The 10,857-nt window shown below is 41.8% G+C and overlaps 1 protein-coding gene across 1 annotated transcript in view; it reads left to right on the top strand.

Annotated features, from left to right (window-relative positions):
• Positions 1 to 897: 897 nt before the first annotated feature.
• The window catches only part of MCM4 (minichromosome maintenance complex component 4), a 21,933-nt gene continuing 11,973 nt past the window's right edge, over positions 898 to 10,857 (top strand). Inside the window, exons 1-8 of the mRNA XM_006880416.1 lie at positions 898 to 967; positions 1,302 to 1,463; positions 2,401 to 2,564; positions 2,656 to 2,757; positions 2,896 to 2,991; positions 3,083 to 3,178; positions 4,277 to 4,415; positions 8,172 to 8,392. Coding sequence (XP_006880478.1) covers positions 898 to 967; positions 1,302 to 1,463; positions 2,401 to 2,564; positions 2,656 to 2,757; positions 2,896 to 2,991; positions 3,083 to 3,178; positions 4,277 to 4,415; positions 8,172 to 8,392 — 1,050 coding nt within the window. The remainder of the gene's footprint in view (positions 968 to 1,301; positions 1,464 to 2,400; positions 2,565 to 2,655; positions 2,758 to 2,895; positions 2,992 to 3,082; positions 3,179 to 4,276; positions 4,416 to 8,171; positions 8,393 to 10,857) is intronic.

Below are 10,857 nucleotides of genomic sequence, written 5' to 3'. Positions count from 1 at the left end.
TATACTTAGAAAACCCTAAAGACTCAGCAAGAAAACTATTGGACGTAGTTGACCAATTCAGCAAAGTAGGAGTATACAAGATCAACATACAAAAATCAGTTGGCTTTCTCTACCATGACAAAAAGAATACAGAGCCAGAACTAAGAGAAACAATACCTTTCACAATAGCTAATCACAAGATTAAATACTTGGGAATAAATTTAACAACTGTCCTTGTTAGGTGCCCTACAATGGATTACCACTGATAATGACCTTATGGACAAACAGATGGAACCTGGCCAACTCACTGGGAATGGGCAAATATGTGCGAAGCGCCTAAATACAAGTTCGAGGAATGAGAAAGAATAAAGGGCCTGCAAGCTAATAGAACAGCAAAGCTGTGCCCTTACAAAATGGAAAGTTTGTCTGCTAAGCCCATAAACAAGAAATGTACCCCACAGTCTACAGTCTACGTCCCTGACGCGGGAGTCCCGCCCTACGCACGGATTTCCCGCCAGGCGGGAGAAGACCCACCCCGGATGAAACCACTTGGCTAGGGGCACGATGGTGCCTCCCGGGGCAGGGCCTGCGAGCGCACTCCTCGGATTGGTGGGCCGCGCTGAGGGGCGGAGACGCCGCGCGCTTCCCGCGCAAACGCCGACGGTTCCGGGTCCTTCTTCGCCCTTCTGGAAAGCAGCTTGAATGTGTGCACGCTGAAGTTGGCTCCAGGCCTGTGGCTGTCCCTTACCCACATCGGTAACGGAGGGCCAGCAGCGAAGGGGTGGCGACCGAAACCCGCGAGGAGTGCAGACGGGAAAGGAAACACCTGAAATCCCCTCCCGGGAGTGCTGACGGAAAGGAGGAGGCCAGCAACCCCTGGCTCAGCTCAGCTCTGCCCTGCAGGTCCCTGCTGCCGCCATGTCGTCTCCTGCATCCACCCCGAGTCGCCGCGGTAGCCGGCGCACCCGGTCCACGCCCACACCCACTCGTGAGTTCCCATCCCGCGACTGGATGCCGCAGCCGGCGTCCCGCACGAGTTCCCCTCCCACAGCTTGGGTCACTACAGCCCGCGTCCCGCGTGATCCCTCGCCCAGCCCCCCTCCGCTCCCGTGCAAAGCCCCACCCCCCGTGCAAGTCTCCGCCCACCCCTCGGATCCCCACGTCCCACCTTACGTCCGCTGCGCGTGAGTCCGCTCCGCAGTCCCTGCGTGCTTCTGCCCCTTTGTCTTTTTGGTTCCTCCTTGTTAAGCTGTGATCTCCAGTGTTCCGAGATCCACAAGGAGGCAAATGCTCCTTGTTTTTTCTGTTTTAACGGCTATAAGGTCAAAGTGAGGATGTCAGGTCCCCACCCTCCCAGAGACGGAGAGGCGAGGACTCCACTTCGGGAGAGCTTCAGCCCTTACCCACCTCACCTGGTCTGGGCCTGCAGAGCCCTGCCGCGCAGGATGGCATGTTCTCCAGCCCGCAGCAGATGCCTCCTTCAAGTACGTCTTCCAGGTTTTGGGTGGTGGTCAGTGTATGGTTGAGGTTTCAGGAGATCAGAAGTGCTAGTGAGTAACAACAACAAAAAAAATTGGACAACAGGGCATAGAGATAGCACTTGTAATGTGCTGTGGTGTACCAGCGTCACAGTCATTACTGTTTAAACCCACTGTTGCATCACTGTTATTACATCTCCCTGAGTGGTTTTCTCTTATTCCATAAACTTCTTTTTACTTATCTTGATGTATTTCTCCAGGGGCTGGTTTCTCCTGATAAGATATCAGAAGCTAGTATCTGGTCTGTTTTTTCCTTCTTTGGGAAGGTGTTTGCATGCATAGGAGGCAATTTTATCAATCCCCAGAGCCTTGTTTTTCTCCCAGTGTTTTCAGTGCAGCTTGAACTTCTTCAGTATCATCAGCTCTTTTTCATGTGTTACTTACTTCCTGAAATGGATGAAAGTGAATAGACTGTATTTGGTATCCGGATTCCACATTCTGATCTTCATTTGATCCTTCCTCTGTCATTTAGTATTTTTCCCATATAACCCTTCAGTATTGCAACTCTGAGCTCAAATTTGCTTTTCACCTTGAGAAATTCCAAGTGTGTGCTTTACATCTACTTTTAAAACAGTAAAGGTCCTTGCACATTTCAGTGTAAAACTTTATTATCAAGCCATCTTTTGCTGAGCTCTTAATTCATTGTTTGGGGTTGTTTGGTTTTCTCCCCCACTTTAGCCATTCTACATTCAAGAATAAATTTCATAGTCACTTCTAGCATCTATTTTGGCTTTTTTCTTTCTTAATGAACCTATTGCTTCCTTTAAATATGTCTATCTAAGATTGTTCCACGTTTTCTCCATCAACAGAGAATACACTTTTAGTTCTTGTTTTGTATGTACTGTCAAAATTGCATTTCAATTTTTCAATTTTATTTTTACAGTTCTTCCTCTTGACTTTGACATTAGTTCTCCGCTGACATATGGTACACCCAGCTCTCGGGTGGAAGGAACTCCACGGAGTGGTGCCCGGGGCACTCCCATGAGACAGCGACCTGACCTTGGATCTGCTCGCAAGGGCCGCCAAGTAGACTTGCAGTCTGATGGTGTGAGCAGACAATACAGTATTGAGATAACATCTTTTGGGAAAAATAAAATGGACAATTCTAGTAACATAGTTCTGTCATTTTTCCATGTAGCCAGCAGCAGAAGATGTAATGGCAAGTGAGCCATCTCTAGGCCAAAAACTTGTGATTTGGGGAACAGATGTAAATGTGGCAACATGCAAAGAAAATTTTCAGGTGAACTATATGATTAAATTTATCTTCAAAAGGTGATAGACTTGTAAGTTTCTGTGTTTTGAATAGTAATGAGTGGTAAATTATTCTAAAATATGTGTTTTGGTTTGGCTTTCCTCCCCTCCTCCCCCAAATATTAAGAGATTTCTTCAGCGTTTTATTGACCCTCTGGCTAAAGAAGACGACAATATTGGCATGGATATTAATGAGCCTCTGTACATGCAAAGGCTCGCAGAGGTAATCAGATGATCTTGCTTATAAATTCTAATAGTTTTTTTTTTTTTTAAACTACTGAAGCTTAGAAAATTCCATTTGATTTGTTTTACAGATTAATGTTATTGGGGAGCCATTTTTAAATGTAAACTGTGAACACATAAAATCATTTGACAAAACGTTATATAGGCAACTTCTCTGCTACCCTCAGGTAAGAATTTAGCTTTGATGTTGACAGAGTTGTAAACGTAGAAATGATGAATAAAGGTTCTTTAGTGATAGAGAGAATCTGGCTGTACAGTACCAGAGTGTGTAAAGAAAAGTGTTTCATCTATTTTAAGATAAACTCTCTTAGACATTAACACTTCTGAAGATGGGGTAGTGTTAATACTAGTAACATGTCGCAGTTTCATTGTCTTTAAAATGTATACAGTAATGGTGAATCTCATTGCTGTTGAGTCATAGCTGAACTTACAGTGGGTTTTCAGAGACTAATTGCACAGGAGATTGTGTATCTTTTCTCCCTTGGAGCTTCTTGTAGATTCAAACCTCTTGACAACACAGCTCCCTACCCACTAGGCCACCAGAGCTCCCTAAAGTTGGAACTTCCCTTCAGTGAAGATCTTTTATAAACGCCTTGTATTTGTCATTTTTCCGGGATAACTTTTATAATCTTTTTCCAACTTAGAGATTTTTGTGTTTTGAGTATTTTAAATGAGATAGACGTAAACTTTAAGAAACATGGTGAATTGCTTTTTAGTCTTGGCATGGCTATGTATTAGTTTTGAAGCCTTGCTCAAGTTTCTTAGCCTCCAAGAAACTTTCTTCATCCACAAAATACAAGCAGACTATGACTTAATTTATTCTGTTGTATGATTTTTTTTTTGGAGAAAAGTTAAAGCATGATCGTATAACCATTAATTATTTTCTTAAAAATCCAAAATTATGACTGTTGCAGAGGCACTTTCATGTATATTTAACAGCCAATGACAATGTGCTGAGGTAAGACAGTTCTGTTGACAAAGGTTTATAATGGGCTTATATATGTATACATAAAACCTACAGCTAACCATTGAGTCAATTCCAAGGCATAGAGAACCTATAGGAGAGGGTGGGATGCCTGATAGGGTTTTCAAGGCTGTAAAATTTTATAGGAAACTCACCTTTTCCTCCTTTGAGGCACCTGCTGGGTTTCACCTACTAACCTACTACTTAAAGACAAGCGGCTGTTTACATGTTTGTCTTTTATGCATTATGAAAGGTTTTATTATAAAAGTATAAGCGTAGTACCTTCATGTTTATTTTATAGGAAGTTATCCCAACTTTTGACATGGCTGTCAATGAGATCTTCTTTGATCGTTACCCTGACTCAATATTAGAACATCAGATTCAAGTAAGACCATTCAATGCACTGAAGACTAAGAATATGAGAAATCTTAATCCAGAAGGTAATATTTTTAATAGAAAAATAGTTTACTTGAAAATAATATCTGATTTCATTAAAGAATTTTAAAAAAGTGTCAGTAAGATTGAAGTGGGCAGAGGGGGGTGGTGATCAAGGTCAAAACTGACCAAATGACAGCAAATTCAGTTACCCTGTACACTAGCAAGCTCATTATATCTTTCTTTTCTTAAGCTGAAAGTTTTTCTGTGGCCATAAAAGTTACCCTGTCTCTTTTACCTGTTACTCTAATAAGTAGGTACTTTCTTAGAGTTTTGCTTTAGGAAGCAAATACAGAATATCTGTCTTTAAACTTGAAAAAGAAACCTCTTTGTGAAATAAGTTGGAGAACAGTACAGTTAGTTGTCTCAGATCAGGAGCAGAGCACTGACTGGAACGTCTTCAGTGTGGAAGAGATGTTGTGAAGTGTCGTTGAGTTGCAGGCGACTCATAGCGACCCTATGAAGGAGAGTCCTCAACACTTGGGAACAGATGTTAGAGTTATTATATGGAAAGTAAAAATAAGGGGGGTGGACTTCATTCCAGACAGTGCAAAAAGAGGCATATAGACAGGTCTGTATGTGTGTGGAGGCAGATAAGGGGTTTGAGGAAGAGGCTGAAAAGCCTTGGTGACTGAAAACTTGAATACTAACTTAACCTGGATTTTTTTATTTTATTTTATTAATTTTAATGAACATTTACAGAGATTTTGGATTTCCATTCATTCATTGTTGCACTTTTCTCCCTGCCCAGCCCTGCTCCCCCTAATCTGGATTTTTATTCTGAAAGCAATGGTATTGTTTTGTGCTATCAAGTCAGAGCTCATTGCTGACCCACAAGCGGGTTTTCTTTCAAAGGCTGTAAATCTCTTGACAGGAAATTGCCCATCTGGTGGATCTGAACTGATGCCTTTGGGTTGGCTACACAACTCCTTACCCACTGAGGCCCCAGAGCTCTGATAGCAAGGATTATTTTGGAGAAGGTGACACTTGGGAAAACACTATTGAGAAGTTCATGGGGTTCTAATGTATAGGAGGGTTTGAAGCCTAGTAGACTTAATAGTAGCTCAAGTGTGAAACAGCATCCTAACCAAGAAATAGGTGATAATACTACCATGTGTTTTTTTATGTAAGTATATGCATATGTGTATGATAATACTGGATGTTGTTAAGTGCCGTCAACAACAACATCCATTATTATCATACACGCACACATGTACGTGTAAAAAATAAATAAGGTGTTTGTCAAGTATGAAGATAAAAGTACACATTAAGAATGAAATACTCCTGAGATGCAATCCCAAAGGCACACAGTTTGAGGCCACCACTGCCCCACAGGAGAAGGATTGACAGTTTCCTCCTGTGAGATCAGCTGCCTCTGAAAACCTGCAGGAGGTTTAGCTACTGTTTGGATGTGACTCTACGCTACACAACAACAACAAACTTAGATGTATGTACTGAGGATGTAAAAAATATTCAGTAAAAGGAAGCAAGAGCCAGGAGCACGTATTCTACTTCATTGATTAAGAAAATCATTTCGTTCTTATAACCAAACTCTTTGCCATCGAGTAGATTTCAACCCATGGTGATCCCAAAGGACAGAGTAAAATTGCTACCCCCTTAAGAGTTTCCAAGGTAAACTACAACCTCTCAGATAACAGCCAAGTTATTTAACCCCTGCACCACTGGAGCTCCTCCATTTGTTGCAAACACACTGCTATTAAGTTCAGTTCTGACTTAAAACCCTATAGTGCAGGTTAGAATTGCCTCATAAGATTCTAAAACTAATCTTTATGAAGCAGACTGCCACAGTATTCTCCACAGAACAGCTATTGAGGTTGGTTTGCAGCTGAGTGCCTAACCACATCACACCAGCAGCAGGGCATGATTTAAGTCATCTTTATCAGTGAAGACAAAATCATAGCTATGTGACTATTTTGGTAGTTTGATTTGGGGCAACAATGCCATCTAGGTGAAAATTATTACCATTTATTGTCATTGTGGTCCTCAAGGTTGAGAATCTTAGGTGGGATCTGAAAATCAGCTTTAAAGTTAAGAATGAGTTACACAAGAAAAAACATAGATAGGCAAGACAAATAACTAGATATGAACAGGCTTACTGAAGAAGAGCAGAGCCTTAAAGATGCAAGACTTGACAAGGTTCAGGATACACGCAGAGTTGTTATTCTATGGGAAGGGAGATCCTTCATGAGGAACAAAAACACAAAAATAAATAGCTATTCTTGGTGGCCTTGATCATGAGAGAGAAGTGAGAGATGGTAACAAGGGAGTTCTGAGAAAGATGAGTGGAAATAGGATGGTCAGAATCCTGAGGAGAAAAGGTGAGGGAGGGCCAATTTGCATGTTGCTTCTTTCCAGTGTGTTAAAGGGGTACTGATGTTTTTGCTAGTGATTCTGAAAACGTTTCAAATATGCAGAGCCATATGTGCAGTAGAAAAGTATTAGTTTTTAATAACCATTAATTTTTCTTAGTCATGACTGAATCTATTTAGACCAGATAGAAGAAGGAAAAGAATAGTAAAAGGTTTTGTGACTGAGTGTTCAAATACAAGTGTGGGCTATTAACATTTCAGTTTCTGTTTGATGGTGAAATCCAAGCTATGGAGGCTAGTAAGTGGGAGGAGGCTGCTGGTCTTTGCCTAGGACATGACTGGTGAGATGTGCTGTAGTGATAATGCAAGAAGCAGAGCAGCTCTGTGCTTTGGAGGAATACATTTCAGAGGTAGAGTGTTGATACTTAAAGGATTACCAGGAGAGTTGTGTTTAGAAGTCAAGGAATTGGGGCAGGGGCTCACTTTAGAACATAGATAGATGCTTATAATTTTGGGTTATTGGGAAATATAGCTCAGAATGTAAATATAAGAAGCATAGTATGACTAGATAGGGTCACTAGGAGTCTCAAGTGACTCGACGGCACATAACAACAACAACATGACTAGATTACTGCTAAGCACACACAAAAAAGGAGATTTGTGCTAAAGAGCATGATATGATACCTGACAGCAGCACCTGGCTAAAGAAAGTATTAGCAGAAAGAGCATGGCTGTATGTGTTCTTAATGGTGATTATGCTGTAAGGTGCTTACACAGTGCCAGGCATTGTTCCTTTTGGGCTCAGCAACTTTGGAGGTGAACACTGCTGTCATCCTCATTTCCTGTTTGAGGACAGTGAGGTAGAAGATGAGGGGTTTTCCCAGAGTCACACACTCTGGGAAAGAATCCACATTTGAATCCAGTCATGTGACTTTGGATCTAGTGTTCTTACCATACAGTGAGTCGTTCCCAAAAAGGTGAGTAGAGGGAAGTTGTTGTTTGATGCCTTCGAGTCCTAGACGACTCATAGCGATCCTATGAACGAACGGCCTGAGCACTGTTCGTACATAAGAGTTTCTCCGGAGGCAAGCCATTTCAGAAGTGGATGCCGCTGCTGCTTCCAGGCTTGATTTAGTCGGGAAGCTCCAGCCAACACTGTCCACCATGGGTGCCCATTACCACGATTGGTTATTGTAGCTTGTGTTCTGAAGTGAAGAAGAGGGGTAACTTTGAGTCTAGCGAGAAATATCTGGTCTTCCACACATGGTCCCAGACTAAAACAAAAGGAAGCTGTCCAGAGCTCAGCTGCCTCAGGGAGCCAGTTATCTGTATGCCTGTCAAACCTGCACTAATAGGTTCTCCTTGGACCAAAGGAGAGGCTCTTCTGGGTAGGGCTGGCTTTAAGGCTAGACCTCTTTCTTTTCTCTACAGACATTGATCAGCTCATCACCATAAGTGGCATGGTGATCAGAACCTCCCAGTTGATTCCAGAGATGCAGGAGGCCTTCTTCCAGTGCCAGGTGTGCTCACATACAGCCCATGTCGAGATCGATCGGGGCCGCATCGCTGAGCCCAGCGTGTGTGACCACTGCCACACAACCCATAGCATGGTGCTAGTCCACAACCGCTCCACCTTCTCTGACAAGCAGATGGTAAGCTCATTTTCCAAAAGCTCCTTCCAGTCAAGACAGGTAACACAGAGGGTTGTTGTTGTTGTTTAATGCCGTCGAGAGTCGTAGACGACTCACTGTCACAGTCTTCTGCATCACGGCAACCACGAGTTACCTCTGTACAGCAACGCACAGACCAGTGCTATACCACCTAGAACAATGTTTGACAGGAAGACAATTTGAACCTGGCTGAGGGCCACAGATGAAAATCACCCACCTTCAGCTTGGTAGCACAGCTTCCTTTCCACTAGGCCAACATAGAGGGTAGACTCAGAAATAATGTTCATACCTGTATAAATCTCAAAAAGTCACATTAAGTGTAGATTTTTGTCTATAGACTATTTTGAGCACTTATAAGGTTATAGTTTTGGAATTACAGAGTTCCTGTTTCACTAATAGTAGGAGGGGAGGGTGAATCCGTTGCCACTGTGTCAGTTCTGACTTGTGACCCATAGCAACCCTTCAGGATAGAAAAGAACTGAATTCAAACTACCAGCATTTTGATTAGCAACCAGGTTCTTCATCTGCTGGGCCAGCAGGGCTCATGTGCTGCTGGTGAACCATTCCATTATTTCACATTCCATATATTCACATATTGTAGCCCTAAAATGATTTATGCTAAGCACAACATCTGTAATGATCCAGGAAGCATAAAAAAAGGACGGCAGGAATACAAAAAGAATTTCTTGTCACAATCATTTCAGGAAGGTTCATATATGATCAAGAACCAGTAGTTCTGATACAATCATTTTAGGAAGGTCCATATTTTGGTCAGAACCTTCTTCTGAAGGAAGAAGTTGAAGTTGCACTGTAAGCATTGGCAAAAAATAAGACCCCCAGCAATTAATAGGATTGGCATATTTCAACAAACAGATGCAGCCCTAGATGTGCTCACCATACTGTGCCAAGAGCTTTGGAAGTTAGCCATCTAAACAGGTGATCCATCAGAAAGTGAAAATTATTGAACAATTTCACTAATAACCACATGTGAGTAAAATATGACTGAAGATTATTCCAAAATGGCTAGAACAGTACATGAACAGAGAACTGCCAGACGTTTAAGTTAGATCTAGAAGTGTGGCACACACTAACGTTCAAGCAGGGTTTAGAAGAGGTTGTGGCATTAGGGAGGGATATCATTGCAGATGTCAGATGGCTCTTGGCTAAAAGCAGAGACTACCAGAAGGATGTCTTTGTGTTTTATTGAATATACAAAAGCATTTGACTCCATGGATCATAACCATTGTTAACATTGAGAAGAATGACCACTTAGTTGTACTCATAAGAAATCTGTACCTAGACAAAGAAGCTGATGTCTGAAGGGAACACTATATGGTGTGGGTCAAGGTGGCATCATTTATACTTATTCAGTCTATATGCTAAGCAATTAGGAGCTGCATTTGAAGACTCCTCAACAACTGTATTATGGAAAAGACACTCCCTTGCTTACATGGGGTACTTGAAACACTTGCTGTAGAAGATAAAAGATTACAGCCTTCAATATGGATTGTATCTCCTCTTCAAAAAAATTCTTATCACTAAGCCAATAAACAACATCATGGTAGAAAGAGAAAAGAAGTTGTCAACTATTTCACCTGCTTAGATCACCATTGTTGGGAGCAGCAGTCAGGAAATAAAAGACATGTTGAATTGGTAACGGTTAATTTGCTGGCAAGTACCTCTCCAAGGAGCTTAGCAGCAACAGTGTCAATTTAAAGACTAAGGGCTATCTGATTAAAGCCGTGGTCTTTTAATTTACTTTCTATCTTAAGGTTGGACAGTGAATAAGGATGACAAGACTTAGTGCCTTTGCGTTATGTTGGAGTACTAAATATGCCATGGGCTAAAAAAAAAGAAAAGCAAGTCTGCCTTGGAAAAAGTGCATCAAGGTGCTCATAGAGGCAAGAATGGTGACACTTATGTGTACATATTTGGGGCATGCTACTAGGAAGGGCCAGCCCTTGAAAAAAGACATGCTGGGAAAGGTAGAGGGTCAGCGAAGGAGAGGTGGACCCTGAACGAGATGGATTAACAGCAACTGTAATAATGGGCTGGAGTATATCAAGGATGATGAGGATGGCACAGGATAGGGCAAGGTTCAGATCAATTGTTCATAGTGTTGCTATGAATCATAGTTGATGTAACGACACCTAACAAGAACAAAATGTTTTATTACATTAAAAAAATATATTCTTCCACTATGTAAAAAAAGAAAAATTGGCAGTACGAGTTGATTCTAACTCAGATTGGGTGTACCTTAGTCTTTAAACTTATACCCTTGCTCTTTAGAGCTTTGGGCAGATTCTTGACAGCAGAGTTTCCCAATGTAATATATCTTTTGATTTTTTGTTTTTAATTTAGGTTGTTTATTTTTCATTTCAATGAACATCTACAGAGATTTTGGGATTCCATTCATTCATTGTTGCACCCTTCTCCCCGCACAAACC

This window comes from Elephantulus edwardii, unplaced genomic scaffold, assembly GCF_000299155.1.
Source record: "Elephantulus edwardii isolate Elephantulus edwardi_28Jun2011 unplaced genomic scaffold, EleEdw1.0 scaffold00008, whole genome shotgun sequence".
Classification (NCBI taxonomy): domain Eukaryota; kingdom Metazoa; phylum Chordata; class Mammalia; order Macroscelidea; family Macroscelididae; genus Elephantulus; species Elephantulus edwardii.
The sequence above is the reverse complement of the archived record's forward strand: the minus strand, read 5'-3'. Positions and strand labels throughout refer to the sequence as shown.